General features: G+C 46.2%; 1 protein-coding gene across 1 annotated transcript in view; it reads right to left on the bottom strand.

Moving 5' to 3' along the window:
• The window catches only part of PLXNB1 (plexin B1), a 3809096-nt gene that overhangs the window by 2806804 nt on the left and 986599 nt on the right, over nucleotides 1–15693 (bottom strand). The window contains exon 6 of the mRNA XM_044078026.1: nucleotides 10930–11058. Within this exon, the coding sequence (XP_043933961.1) occupies nucleotides 10930–11058 (129 nt within the window). The remainder of the gene's footprint in view (nucleotides 1–10929; nucleotides 11059–15693) is intronic.

Genomic DNA, 15693 nt, shown 5'->3' with positions numbered 1-15693 from the left:
GTCGGCTGATGCTTATATACCGAAAACAGAAGAGATGGCGTGTCGGTGAAGTCACGACATCAGCGCCGGACCGGACTTTGGAATCCGGCGACTGAAGGGCTGCCTCTCGACAGGACAACCCAGTTGTTATGACTGCAGATGCACCCAGGAAGGACACCAGGTGGGTTGCCCTGCCGCCAGGCAGCCCTTCAGTCGGCCGGATTCCAAAGTCCGCATCAGCTTCGGCCGCCCTTCATCCTAATAACCCCAGATGCCAGTAGCCCTCTTGAAGGCTAAAATTTAGATAGATGCCAATGTTTCCAAAAGATAGAGGTAAACACAAAATAAGCATGTATGCACATATACACAAACAAATACACCATAAAAGACTCCCCCCCACCAGCTAGCTATTAGGAGGGTAAACACCCTTGGAGTACCACAGAGGGGAAGGAGGGAGGGTAATCCTAACTGCAGATGCTATCCAGTTCGGACATCTACATTTATGGTAGGTACAAAACTGTACTATGTCCTTCATGGATGCATCTGCAGTCATAACAACTGGGTAGAATACCATAGCCAACAAGTGGAGGAGGATAAAACTAGATTATGGTGTGTTTAGGATCCCTTGCAGTACAGCAGTGGCAAACCCTGCTCGGGATCTGGAATATAGAGGCAAATTATAATGCTTGGCAAATGTATGCACGGAGGTCCAAGTAGCCGCCTCAATAATGTCTTTGGTTGCCACTCGTAAGAAGGCTGTGGTAGTGGCTGTTGCCCTTGTAGAATGAGGTCTTATGTTCTGTGGAATTGGTTTTCCATGGAAGGCATAACAGAATCGTATGCAATTTCCTATCCATTTGGAGATTGTCTGTTTGGAAATAGCTTTTCCTTCCCTTCCTGCTGCATAGGCTACAAAAAGTTGGTCAGTCTTTCTGCTACTTTTGTTCTGTCCAAGTAGTAGCGTAGCTGTCTATGTACATCCAAGGTATGCAATATTCTTTCCCTCTGTTTTGTGGGTTGGGAAAGAAGGTAGGAAGGTGGATTGCCTGGTTTAAAGACACTCTGGATACCACCTTAGGCATAAATGTAGGATTAGTCCTCATGGACACTATCTTGGTGGAAGATTAGGAAGGGTTGCACTGCCATTAAGGCCTGTAGTTCTGAAACCCTCCTTGCTGAAGTAATTGCCAGTAGGAAAGCAGTTTTCCATGACAGGTGTTGTAGGTCTGCTGTTGCTGCTGGTTCAAAGGGTGATAGTGTCAATTTTTCTAGCACAAAGTTTAAGTCCCAAGCTGGTAATGGTGGTTTCCTTGGAGGTTTTACATTCTTGATTCCTCTGAGGAACTGCCTGAGCAAAGGGTGAGAAAAAACAGGTGGATCAAAGCTGTATTCTGCTGAAATAGCTGATGCATGTATCTTGATGGAGGAGTAGGACAGGCCTGAATGAAGAAGTTCGGCTAGGTACTCCAGAATGTTAGGCATATCTATGTTTGACACATCCTTTCCTCTTTCAGTACTCCAAATGACAAACCTTTTCCATTTTCCAGCATAGTTTCTTCTTGTTGAAGGTCGGCGTGCTTCAAGAATAATGTCTCTAACTCTTTGGGAAAGTTCTGGATTAGCTGCTGCTATGTGATGTTCCATGCAGTCAGTTGCAACGTTTTTAGGTTTGGATGTATGATGCTGTAGTTGTTCTGAGTTAACATCAAAGGCATCAGGGTATTGGCCAGATATTGTATCGAGACATGCTCCTCAGCAGTGGGTACCAGTGTTGTCTTGGCCAGTTTGGAGCTATCAGGATTATCCTTGGACGTTCTTCCTTGATTTTTAGTAATACCTTGTGTATCAAGGGAAGAGGTGGGAATGCATATGCTGTTAGGCCTTTCCAGCTGAAGGAGAGCGAATCCACTTTCCATGCTAGTGGGTGGAATGTCCTTGTCCAGAATCTTTTGAGCTGGTGATTGGTAGGTGATGCAAATAGATCTATCTGAGGCATTCCCCATTTCTTTGAGATGGTCTTGAAGATGTCCGGTGCAGCTTCCATTCGTGGGCATCCGATGTGGTGCTGCTTAATATGTCTGCTAGAGTATTCTCTTTCCGCGGTACAAATATTGCCTGTAACTGGATGTTGTAGCTGAGTGCCAGGGTCCACAGCTCCAAAGTCATTCTGCATAGGGGTATGAATGAGTGCCTCCCTGTTTGTTGATGTACCACATGACTGTGGTGTTGTCTGTCCTTATCATCAACTGGCCCTCTTTGAGAAATGGTCTGAACTTTGGATTGCCAGTTTTACTGCCAGCATTTCTTTTAGGTTGATGTGCAGGTGAAGTTGACCCTGTGTCCACAATCCTTGCACGCATTTGTCCAGCATGTGGGTCCCCCATCCTAGGTCTGAAGCGTCTGTTGTGATGGTCTGGCTTGCTTGACATCTGCGAAAGGGTAGCCCTGGGTTTGACTGGCATGCCTGAGCCCACCATAGGAACTCCTGTTTTAAGCATGGAATTAGTGGGATTTCTGTTTCTAGGCTGTGTCTGTGTTGAGACCATAAATTCTTTAGGTACCACTGTAGTTTTCTCATATGTAGTCTGGCAAGTGGAACCAAGATTATGCATGATGCCATGAAGCCCAAGGCCTGCAGTACTTTTCTTGCTGTTAACTTGTTCAGTTTTGTTAGTGCCAAGAAGTAAAGAGGGAGTTCTTTTGTTTTCCTTTGTTAGGAATGCCATCTGTTTTACTGTGTCCAATTCCGCCCAAGAATGTCCTTGTTTGGGATGGTATCAGCCTTGACTTTTGTAGATTGACTGTGTATCCCAGTGCTTGCAGCAAGTAAATGACCCTTTGTAAATCTGTTGTCAGCTTGCTTTTGTTGTCCCCTTGTAGCAGGCAGTCGTCTAGGTATGGGTAAATTTGAATTCCCTGTAGTCTGCAACCGGCGATTACTGATGCCAGGCATTTTGTGAATACTCTGGCAGTAGATAAGCCAAAGGGCAATGCTGAGAATTGATAGTGCTCTGATCCTGCAAGAAATCTGAGGTATCTTCTGCAGATTGGTCGAATGGGGACGTGCAGGTATGCCTCCTTGAGATCTAGAGTTACCAGCCAACACTCCTTGCCCAGCATGGGAAGAAGTTGCTGTAGGGTCAGCATTTTGAATTTTGGGACAATGATGTATGTATTTAAGGCGGACAGGTCGAGAATTGGTCTCCAACTTTTTCCTTTCTTGGAACTAGGAATAGTCTGGAGTAGAACCCTTTCCTTGCTCTGCTGTTGGCACTCTTTCCACAGCTCTCATGTTTGCTAACTGCATTATCTGTTGTAGAGCCTCTGTTTTTTGATTTGGCGGTAGATTTGGCATTCCTCTTTTGACTGGTAAAGTGTGGAAGTGGAACCGGTAACCTTGATCTATGGTTTGTAAAATCCACTTGTCTTTTGTTATATAGTGCCAGTTCTTTGAAAATAAGGTTAATTTTCCGCCTAGGGGAGCTGCTATTTGTTCCCTGGTAGGCGGATTTAGGGTTAAGTCACTGTGGTTGAGTTGATGCAGTGGCAGAGGTTGTGTCTGTGCCTCTGTTGTTACCTTGCCACTGTCGTCCTCTGTAGGCACCTCCCCTGGATTGGTTTCTGCCTCTGGAACGTCTATTCCTGCCCCTTTGAGGTCTTGTGGAGTCAGGAAAGGACCAATTTTTGGCAGGCCAGTTCCTGCTAAACCTTGGGGGTTGAACCTGCAAGAAATCTTTGACTGTTTGAACAGATTTTGCCTTTTCTTCCATTTTCTTCATAACCTGCTGGGCAGGTGTACCAAACAAACTTGTCTTATCCATAGGAGCATCTAGCAACTTAGCTTTAACATGATCCGGTAGAGCTTGCTCCTTTAGCCATGCATGCCTTCTTATCACTGTGCCAGTCATGGCTGATCTAAATGAAGCCTCCAGTGCATCATAGCCACATTTTAAGGAATGGTTACTAACCTGTTGTATGTTATTTACCATTTCTAATACATATTTCTTATCAAGAGATTCATCAGTGGTTAGCTTTTTAGTTAACTGATCAAGCATAAACTCTTGGTATTGTATCATGTGAAACTGACAATTTAAAGCTCTAGCTGAGAGAGTAGCTGAAGTGTAGACCTTTTGCCCCATCTGTCTAATGACCTTGCTTCCCTTTCTGAAGGAATAGGGTTTTGCTATGGTCGGCTACTGCCTTGGGACCCTGGGATATAGTTTCGGGTCTGCAAGGGGGCCTTGTAAAGGTGGTGATGAGTGTCTGGCACCCTGTAAAATCTGTCTGGTTTGGCAGGGGCTGGAGGTAAAGAATCTGGTGCGGAGCAGACATCATTGAAAGCATCATCCACCACAGAGAACAGGAGGTATAGCTAAGGGCCTGTGCTGTGGAAGGTGCAGAAAGGTCCTAAGTCTTTTCTGGAGTCTGAAAAATCCTGTTGCTGCCATTGGAACTGCTCTCATGGCATGTAAGGTTTCCCCAAAGGAGAATTCTTCTGGTGGGGAAGCAGCTGGAATGGATTCTTCAGCATCAGAGTCTTCAAAATTAGAGAAAGGAGCCTCTGGCTGATCAGTTATGTCTGATTCATCGGCAGACTCATCAGAGGACACTGGCTCAGGGGGCTCTGCCCTAGGTCTCTTCTCTGGGGGCTGAGAGGCCCTGTCTGGGTGAGATTGAGATCCTCTAATTAATGAAATTAAATCTTCTGCCAGAGTAAGCATTTGAGAACTAGAGGAGGGCCTGGTTGTAGGGGTTTAACAGGCACTGTTTTAGTAGTCTTTGCTGCTTTAGCCCTGGTGAAGGCCTTAATGGACATGGCTGCTGGAGGCCTAGCAGCACCACGTGCTGGGGTAGAGACATCCAAGGGAATGGTGTCTGATAAGTCAGTGGCAACCACCGTAGTGGATAAAATTTCTGAGGCCGTTTCAAGAGTGGTAGCAGGGGCCTCAGTTGTAGAGATAGATTCAGCTGTACTTTGAACAGTTTTCTCGGTTTCGCCGAAACCGAGACACTTTCGTTTGCTTAACCATGGTTTTGGCCGACGGCGAAACCACACCCGCGGCAGTGTCGGTCTTTATCTTCGTTTTTGGCAGATTGGGTAGTCGGAGGATCTGGCGGCATAATGTACGCAAAATCAGAACCGAAAAACTGTTCAGCAAACTCCGACCGGCGCCTAAGCGTTTCATCGTGAACGGGCACAAAGCCGAACAGGCTGCTCGTCGTACGGGCTGGGCCTAAACAAGGCAGACAATAAGAGTGGAAATCTTTATGAGGTATTTGTTTCCCACAGGTTAAACAATTATTAACTTTTTCTGACATCGGCTGAGGCAAGAAAGAGTCCCCAACGGGTACTTAGCTTTAGAAGTCTTCAAGTAGTATTCGGTAGAAGTAATCTCTGGAACCGACCGACCGGCACTTGCGTAACAGCTTCTGGCGGGCGCCACCGCCGCAAGAAAGACTGAGGAAAATGGCGTCGGCTGATGCCTTTATACCGAAGACCAACAGAGATGACGCCGGGTGAAGTGCGACATCAGCGAGCGGAGCCGGCGACCCGGACTTTGGAATCCGGCCGACTGAAGGGCTGCCTGACGACAGGACAACCCAGTTGTTATGACTGCAGATGCATCCATGAAGGACATCCAGAACTGCAACAGTGAATACACTCGAACATCTACATTTATGTTAAGTGTACACAACTTTACTATGTTCTTCGTGTTTCACTGTTGCAGTCATCACCTGTGGAAGGATTCCAAAAGCTGAGGAGAGGGGTGCAGGACAGGTTAGAGTCCTAGGCATGGGTCAGCAGGCCCTGCAGAACTGCAGAGACAAACCCTGTCCTAGGCTTAGAAAAAAGAGGTAGGTGGTAATGTTTTGTAAAGGTATGGACAGAGGTACAGGTGGCAGCTTCCAAGATGTCCCTGGTGGAGACTCCGAGGAAGGCTGTAGAAGTGGAGGCTGCCCTAGTGGAATGGGTACAGATAAGACTTTTGGGGGGGGGGGTCCCATGTAGTCTGTAGCAGAAATGGATACAGTGTGACATCGATTTGGAAAGAGGCTTCCCCTCTGCCTCAGGGACAAAGCTGACAAGTAGTTGGTCTGTTTTTCTGAACGGATTAGTACGGTCCAGATAGTATCCGAGTTGTCTGGGCACGTCTAGCAAGTGTAGAATTCCTTCACCCTTGATTTGAGGGTTGGGAAAGAAGGTGGGTAGGTGTATGGCCTGGTTGTGGGTCACATCAGATACCACCTTGGGCATAAAGAAGGGGTTAGTCCTCAGGGAGACCCTGTCTGCATGGAAAAATGATGAAGGGCTCAACAGCCATGAGAGCCTGAAATTCTGATACCCTTCTGGCTGAGGTGATAGCTAGTAGGAAGGCAGTCTTCCAGGAGAGGTATTTTAATTTTGTAGAAGCAGCAGGTTCAAAAGGAGGTAAGGTTAGTTTTTCTAGAACTTAATTCAGGTCCCAGGATGGCGTGGGAAGCCTTCTGGGAGGTCTGATATTAGAAGCCCCTCTGAGGGATTGCTTAATCAAAGGATCAAGAGAAGAGGGGTGGGTCTGAATTGCAATGGGCAGAAATGGCTGAGGCATGGATTTTAATAGAGGAGAAGGAGCGGCCACTACTGAGCAATTTTGCTAGGTAATCCAAGATAAGAGGGATGGAAGGATGGGAGGTACAAGCCTCTTTGGAGTGGTTCCAGGAGCAGAATCTTTTCCATTTCCCTGTGCACGATTTTTTGGTGCTAGGCCTTCTGGCCTCTATGATGTCTAGGACCTATTTGCTCAACAGGGACTCCTTGCTAACTTTTAAAGGTATAAGCCACGCTGAAAGATTGTGAGTCTAAGTCTGGGTGCAGTATCTTCCCCCTCATCTGGGTTAAGAGGTCTGAGATCAGGGGAAGCTGTTTGGGGGGGGGGTAAGGTCAGGCTGCACAGTAAAGGGTACCAATGCTGTCTCGGCCAATCTGGAGCAATGAGGATGGCCTTTGGTCTCTCCTCCCTTACTTTAATCAATACGTTGGGAATACAGGGCAGAGGAGGGAATGCGCACACAGAGGGATTTCCAGGGGAAGGTCAAGGCATCCACCTTCCATGCTAGGAGGTGATGCTCCTTGGTACAGATCTTTTGCAGCTGGTGGTTGAGGTGTGAGGCAAAGAGATCCACTTCCAGAGTCCCCCACTCCTGAGTGATTTGCAGAGAGATTTCCCTGTGGAGCTGCCATTCATGGGGGTCCAGTAAGTTTCTGCTTAGGTGGTTTGCCAGGGTGTTGTTGACCCCTGGTAGGTATTGGGCAATTAGGTGTAGACTCATGGAGGTGGCTGTAAGCCAGAGGCTCATGGCTAACCTGCACAGGGGGTAAGATTGGGTCACCCCCTGTTTGCTGATGTACCACATTACTGTGGTGTTGTCTGTTTTTATAAGGAGAACCCCTGGCCTGAGATGGGGTTTGAAGGATGTCAGAGCCTTTTGTACTGCCATCATTTCTTTCTGATTGATGTGCAAGTGAAGTTGTTGGGCATCCCAAAGATCTTGGGTGCACCTGCCTGGTAGGTTTGCACCCCAAGCAATGTCTGAGGCGTCAGTGGTGATGGTCTGGCCAGAAGTGCAGAGGATGAAGGGAAGACCCTTGTTCCTGGCACAGGCCTCTTCACACCAGGGAAACTCAGCCCTTGTACATGGGATCAGAGGAAGAGAGGTCCCTAGAAACTGAGTGCTGGCACCAAAAGTTCTTTAAATACCACTGAAGTTTTCTCATGTGAAGCCTGACCATGGGAATGAGCAGGATGCAAGATGCCATGTATCACAGGACTTGCAGGAATTTCCTCGCAATGAGGTGACTTCTGGAAGCTCTACTTTTCTGGGGATAGGAAGGCCATTTGGAATGCTGCATCTAGCACAGCTCCCACGAAAATGATCTTCCTGGTGGGGTTTTGTTTTGATTTCTTCTCGTTGGTGAACCCTAGGGAAGGTAGGAATGATTTGACAAAGAAGGTCCTGGAGCAGCTTTTCTTTGCACTCTGCCTGAATGAGGCAGTCATCCAAGTAAGGATAAATCTGTATACTTCTCTGTCTGCAGAATGCTATGGCCGGGGCCAAGCATATGGTGAATACTCTGGGAGCAGTAGATAAGCCAAAGGGGAACGCAGAGAACTGAAAGTGTTGTGAGCCTGCTCGGAAGTGCAGGAATTTTCTGCACGATTCCCTGATGGGGATGTCGAAGTAGGCATCTTTTAGGTCTAGGGTCACTAGCCAGGCATTTTTTTGTTAGCATAGCCAGAAGCTGCTGCAAAGTTAGCATTTTGAATCTGGGGACCACCAGGGAGGTGTTCAGAATGGATAGATCAAGGATAGGATGCCAAGTGCCCTTTTTTCTGGGAACAAGGAATAGTCTGGAATAAAAGTCTTTGCCTGTTTGATCTGAGGGGACAGGTTCTACTGCCCCCTGGGATACAAGAGTTTGGACTTGTTTCGATGCCTCTGCCCACTAATTTGGAGGCAAGTCTGGGTACCCTCTTGGAATTGGGAGTTCATTGAAAGAGAATTTGTATCCCTGAGAAATGACCTTTAAAACCCATTGGTCCTTTGTTACAGAAAGCCAATGGTCTTTGAAGAGGGAGAGCCTTTCTCCTAGTTTTTGATGAGAGAAGGGAGGGCAGAGGTGGGAGTGGGAGTCATTGCGAGTGTTTGTCACAGAAGTTTGGCTTATAACTACCCGCCTTAGAGACGGAAGTGGTCCACTGTTTGCTTCTCTACTGGCCCTGGGATAGGGACCTGGATGGTCTGTCCTTGCGGGGCTTACCTTGGCCCTGTCTATGTGCAGGGAAGGCCCAGTGCTTAGAGGGAAAGTTCCTGCTGAATCTGGGAGGTTGAACGTGAAAGAAATATTTTACTGTTTGCAGAGATTTTGCTGCGTCTTCCATCTTAAGCACCTCTTCTGCTTTTTCCCCAAACACGCACTCCTTATCTAGGGGTGCATCAGTAAGTTTAGACTTGACATGATCAGGGAAAGGCTGTTCTTCAGCCATGCACGTCTCCTAATAACAGATCCTGTCACTGCTGCCCTGCTAGAGGCTTCTAGGGCATAATATCCACATCGTAATGACAGGTTGGCCACTTCACAAGCAGAGTGCAGTAAATCTGCCTACTCTTTTGAATTAGCACAGTCAGGAAAGGTAACATCTTCTCTTTTAATTGTTCCAATGTGTATTGTTGATATTTTAACATGTGGAACTGACAACTGAGTGCTCCGATAGCTAAGGTTGCAGAGGTGTATACTTTTTTACCTCATCTGTCCAGCGCTCGAGTTCTTGACAGAAGGAAGAGGATTCTTGGCAGAACTAGTCTTAGCTCCTTTAGGTCCCTCTGTAATGACCTCTGGGTCTTGCAGCAGGATTTCTGTACAGGTATTTGTGAGAATCCGGTACTCTGTAGTACCTGTCAGGTTTACTGGGAGTAGGCAGGCGGGCGTCAGGAGCTAAACTGGAGTCATGGAAAACATCTTCCACCACTTCTAAAATAGAGGGGATGGCCAGGGTTCTGTGCTGGGGCAGGTCCAGAAACTCAACTGTGGGAAGTCCTGAGATTCCCATTGGAAATGTTCCCTGAGGGAGTGAAGAGGTTCCCCAAAGGAAAGGTCCTCTGGAGGGGAGGCAGAAAGGATGGATTCCTCTGCATCTGAATCCTCATAAGCAGTTAAGGGATGCGGTTCCTCTTCAATAACTGAACAGTCAGATTCCTCAGAATCCTGTTCTGTCAATTTCTGGGGAAGGGTGCCTTTTCCTTTTAGTAGTAGTGGCCTGACTACCCCAGATAAAGGAGATGAGATCTTCCGTCATTTTAAGCAATTGTGCTTGGGGTGGTGGAGCAGTAGCAAGATAGTGGCTAAAAGCAGATTTCCTAGGAGTGGCCAGGCTTCTAGACCGGAGAGAATCTGTCGATCTGAGAGAAACGGTAGTCAGATGCGAAGATGTAATTTTTTTGTCTAGATTCGGTAGTGCGAAAGGCCTCCTTGGCAGCCAGTGCCTGTGTCACGGCTCCAGACCCAACAGAGGCATAGACAGCCAAAGGCTTGGAAGACTAAGAAGATTTCTGCAGCATATCGGACTCTGAAAGGGTCTCGGTAGAGGCCTGCGTATATATCGAATCAGGCATCAGGGGCTGCAAAAGTGCCTCACTGAATTCCAGAGAACGGATGACCTGCTTAGCGGTAGTGTCATCGGAAAGCTTAGCCTTGTGTGGTCTTGTCTGTATCTTTCTCTCTACTTTTTTGGAATGTCCACAGACTGTTGGCTGACGGATGCCATATCAGAATGCGAAGACGGAACACGAAAATAATAGTTCTACAGCGAATGGTTCTCACATTAGAGGGGGCACAGAATCTGCAACAGGGGATGTCGTGTTCTGGGCTTAAACAAGTGGAGCAGTGTGAATGGAAGTCTTGCTGTGGGATCTGCTTTCCAAAGGCGAGACAATTAACTTTTTTGGACATCGGTTAGTGCAAGAAAAAAGGATCCCCAACAGGGTACTTCGCTTTAGACGTTTTCAGCTGAAATTTAACTTCTGGTAGCGACTGACCGGCACTCATTCGAACTGCTTTTTGCTATAGGCTCCACGGCGGGAAATACTGATGTAATGACATTGGCTGCCTTGCTTTATAGCACTTACGACCGAATATCAGATTACAGGCGACTTGCAGCCGATGCAAAAAAAATTTACTCTGGTATTCAGGCCGGCCGAGGGCTACCACAGCAGGGATAACCCACAGATGATTGATGTCTGCAACAGTGAAACACGAAGATCATTAATTCCTTAATTTCTTTGTTTCACAGCGAGTCAGTAAAATGGCAAAAAAAACCCAGTAACAATCTGAACCATAATGAGAGAAACATTAACCCTTTGAAAAGACACATCACAGACTACACAAGCAAACTAGTTTCCTTTCACAATTACCAATGTCGATGTCATTATATAAAGGTTTTTCTCCATATGGTCCAATAGCAGATCCCCGCCTACAGGATTATTTTCGTCAATGGTTGTTGTGTTGTATATACTTCCCTCTCCTGTAGCACTCAGATACACCTGTAGATAAAAAAACAGACTTCAGTAACTTCAACTTGAAGAAACAGGTGATTGAAGTGTTACAGCCCCTCTTGTTATGCTTTTATAGTGATGGAAAATGTTCATGCAAGTTTTGAGGAAAATCAGAGGTCAACAGTGTCTGACAAATGACTGAAAAAGTACAGTTTTGTGCCTACCATAAATGTAGATGTTAGAGTGTTCACCCTGCTGCAGTCATCACATTTGTGTTATCCTGCAGTCAGGCAGTCCCCGCAGTCGGCCCGAATTTCAAAGTCTTGGTCCGGCGTCGGTTGCTGTCACTTCTTCCCTGATGGCAGTGCGTCAGGGGTATACAAGAGGCATCAGACACCATTTTCTTCAGTTTTTCTTGCCCCAGATATATATATATATATATATATATATATATATATTAGGTACAAGCAAATACACCACAGAGGTAGTATAGGATAAAGTGGTAGAGATAAGTTCAGTTAGTTCAGAGGGGATGGAGGGAGGGTAACCTGGACTGCAGTAGGGTGAACACTCAAACATCTACATTTATGGTAGGTACAAAACTGTACTATGTTCATCGTGTTACCCTGCTGCAGTCATCACACTTGGGTTGAATCCCAAAGCTAAGGAGGGGAGGTGGAGTCAAACAGGGTTAGAAGAGGCTAGTAGGCCCTGCAAAACTGCAGTGGCAAAACCAGCTTTAGTCTTAGAGTAAAGAGGTAAGTGATGGTGTTTGGCGAAGATGTGCAATGAACTCCAAGTAGCAGCTTCCAGAATATCCTTGGTTGGCACTCCCCTGAGAAAGGCTGCTGATGTAGCTTTAGCCCTGGTGGAGTGGGACCTTATGTTAGCAGGTACTGGTTTCCCATGATGTGTGTAGCAGAAACGTATGCAATGTCCTATCCATTTAGAAATGGTCTGTTTTGAGATGGCTTTTCCTTGTGATCCTGTAGCATAGGCTACAAAGAGCTGGTCAGTTTTTCTGAAAGCCTAAGTTTTATCCAAGTAGTAACGTAATTGCCTGTGAATGTCCAAAGAGTGCAGGAGTCTTTCTCCTTCATTCTGGGGATTTGGGAAGAAGGTGGGCAAGTGAATGGTTTGGTTTAGGGCCACACTGGATACCACCTTTGGCATAAAGGAAGGATTAGTACGTACAGAAACTCTGTCTTGATGAAAAATGAGGAAAGGTTCCACTGCCATTAGTGCCTATAGCTCTGAGACACTTCTAGCTGAGGTTATTGCTAGTAGTAGAGCAGTTTTCCATGAAAGAAATTTTAAATCAGTTGAAAAAGCTGGTTCAAAGGGCAGCAGTGTAAGCTTTTCCAGCACAATGTTGAGATCCCAAGTAGGTGTTGGAGCTCTCCTTGGCAGTTTTAAGTTCTTAGCCCCTCTGAGGTACTGTCTTAGAAGTGGATATGAAAATAAAGGAGGATCCGTGTTGTAGTGAGCTGAAATTGCTGAGGCGTGGATCTTAATAGATGAAAAGGAAAGTCCTTTGTGTAACATCTCAGTTAAATATTGTAGAATCTGGGGAATGTTCGGCTCCAGGAGCAAAATCTTTTCCATTTGTCTGAATAGGTTTTCCTGGTGCTGGGCCTCCTGGCCTCCAGAATGACATCCATAATAGCTTTGGATAAAGGTGTTGGCTGGTTGTTTAGGTAATTTGCCATGCAGCCAGGTTTAAAGTCTTGAGCTGGCTGTGTAGAAACAGATTGTCTCGCTGGGTGAGCAGGTTAGGAATTTGTGGCAAAATCCATGGTGGGCCCTGGGCCTTAAAATTGGATACCAATGTTGGCGTGGCCAATCTGGTGCAACTAGAATCATTTGTGGCCTCTCTAATCAGACTTTCAGCAGTACCTTTGCTAGAAGAGGCAGTGGAGGGAAGGCATACACTTGTCAATGTCTTCCAACTGAATGAGAGAGCGTCCACTTTTCAAGCTAGCGGATGGAAGGTCCTTGTGCAAAATTTTTGAAGTTGGTGGTTGTGGGGACTTGTAAACAGATCTATGTCTGGGCGTCCCCATTTTTGAGCTATCACTGCAAATACTTGTGGATCTAGTTTCCATTCGTGTGGATCCATGATGTTTCTGCTTAGGTCATCTGCCAATGTGTTTTTCTTTCCTGGCAGGAATTGTGCTTGTAATTGAACCTGGTAAGACAGTGCAGTGTTCCACACGGTCATTGCTTGCCTGCATAGAGGGTAGGAATGTGTGCCCCCTTGCTTGTTTATGTACCACATAACTGTGGTGTTGTCTGTCCTTAGTAGTTGTCCTGGGTGTAGAAGGTCCTTGAAAGCTGTTAGGGCATTCTGCGCTGTTAGCATTTCTTTTTGATTGATATGCAGGGGTGTCTGATCTGTAGTCCATTTGCCCTGAATGCACTGTCCTGCCATGTGTGCTCCCCAGGCATAGTCCGATGCATCTGTTGTCAGTTTGCCTGGCTGTGGGTAAGGTGAAAGGCTGACCCTTGTTGAGGTGATATGCCTGTGCCCACCATAGAAACTCCTGTTGAAGGCAGGGAATGAGTGGAATCATTGTTTCCAAGCTGTGGCTGTGCCGAGTCCATACACTTTTCAGGTACCATTGTAATTTCCTCATATGCAGTTTTGCAAATGGTATTAGTAGAATGCAAGATGCCATGAATCCCAAGGCCTGCAGAATTTTTCTTGCAGGGAGTTGGGTCTTTGTTGCCATTATTTTGAAATATTGAAACAGTTGGCGTTGTTTGTCTGGTGTGAGAAGCCATCTGGGCCGTTGTATTCAAGCTGGCACCCAGGAATGTTATGTTTTGTGAGGGCACTAGTTTTGATTTCTTTTCGTTTACTGTGTACCCTAGGCAATTTAGGTGTTTGACAAATGCCAGATGCTGTAGAAGAATATCCTTGCTTTCTGCTTTAATAAGACAGTCGTCCAGGTATGGGTATATTTGAATTCCTCTGTCTGCACTATGCAATTACTGGTGCCAGGCATTTTGTGAAGACCCTGGGCGCAGTAGATAAGCCAAAGGGCAGTGCAGAGAATTGATAATGCGTTGAACCTGCAATGAAGCGGAGGTATCTTCTGCAATTCTGTCTGATAGGGACATGCAGGTATGCCTCCTTGAGGTCCAAAGTGACTAGCCAAGCCTTCTTGCCCAGCATGGGAAGAAGCTGCTGCAGTGTTAGCATCTTGAATTTTGGTACTTGCAGATAGGTGTTCAGAATTGAAAGATCCAGAATGGGCCTCCATGATTTGCCCTTTCTTGGAACTAGGAAGAGTCTTGAGTAAAATCCTTGTCCCTGCTCCAATGTAGGTACCTGTTGAATGGCTCTCATGTTCATGAGAGCTGTAATTTGTTTTTGTGCCTCTGCCCATTGATTTGGCGGCAGGTTTGGCATTCCTTTGATCCTTGGTAAGGTATGAAAGTGGAATCTGTATCCTTGAGAGACAATGTTTAGAACCCATTTGTCTTTTGTGATATGCCAGTTGTCGGCAAAAATGTTAGTTTTCCTCCCAAGGGTGTTGCCTGGAGAGATTTGCTTGGTAGTTTGAGGATAGAGTCATTGTATCTGCCTTCTGCAGAGCTTGGGGCCTGTCTTCTCCTCCTTTCTGGGTAGCAGAACCCCACTGGCGAGGTTTGTAAGGGCCCTGTGACTGACCTCTGCCCCTTGGGCGTCTGTATTTGCCCCTCTATGATCTGTCTGAAGCTGGAAAGGACCAACTTTTTGCTGGCCAATTTCTGCTGAAGCGAGGGGGTTGTACCTGCAAGAAATCCTTGACCGTTTGCATAGATTTAGCCTTATCCTCCATTTTCTTTAAAACCTCTTCTGCTTTGACACCAAATACATCCTGTTGTAAAGGTGCATCTAATAATTTTGCTTTAACATGGTCAGGGAGGGTTTGCTCTTTTAACCAAGCATGTCTACGAATGACTGAGCCAGTAACAGCTGCTCTACAGGAAGCTTCCAGTGAATCAAATCCGCATTGTAAAGTATGCTTGCCCACCTGTTCAGCTGCATGCAACGGATCCTGCATTTTCTTGAACTCAGGCTGTTCTGTGTGTGTGCTCATTTTTTGTTTTAACTAAGACATCAGGAATTGTTGACATTTCAACATGTGAAACTGGCAATTTAATGCTCTCATAGCCAGAGTTGCAGAGGTGTATATTTTTTTTCCCCATCTATCTAGGGCTCTGGAATCTCTTTCAGAGGGCACAGGATTTTTAGCCATAGAAGCCTTTGCTCCCTTAGGACCCTGGGATATGGTTTCTGGGTCAGCTACAGGGCTTTTATAAAATAATTTGTGTGAGTCAGGTACTCTGTAGTATCACTGTCTGGTTTGGCTGGAGCAGGAGGTAGAGAGTCTGGATTTAAACTAGACTCCAAGTAGACATCATCCACAATATCTAAAACAGGAGGAATAGCAAGAGGTCTGTGCTGAGGTAATAGAAGGAACTCTCTGAGCCTTTTCTTAGAATCCGAGTAATCCTGGCCTTCCCAGTGGAAATGTTCCCTCATGGTATGTAATGTTTCCCCAAAGGAGTAGTCTTCAGGGGGAAGATGCTGAGGGAATAGAGTCTTTAGCATCAGAATCCTCATAAGGTGGAAAACTGTAATCTTGTTCCTCAGAAGAATCCGAGGAGAGAGAAACCTGGTCAGAGGATGCA

This window comes from Protopterus annectens, chromosome 7.part0 (assembly GCF_019279795.1).
Source record: "Protopterus annectens isolate FY-2018-M chromosome 7.part0, PAN1.0, whole genome shotgun sequence".
NCBI classification, from domain to species: domain Eukaryota; kingdom Metazoa; phylum Chordata; order Ceratodontiformes; family Protopteridae; genus Protopterus; species Protopterus annectens.
This window is presented reverse-complemented; position numbering and strand designations above follow the sequence as displayed.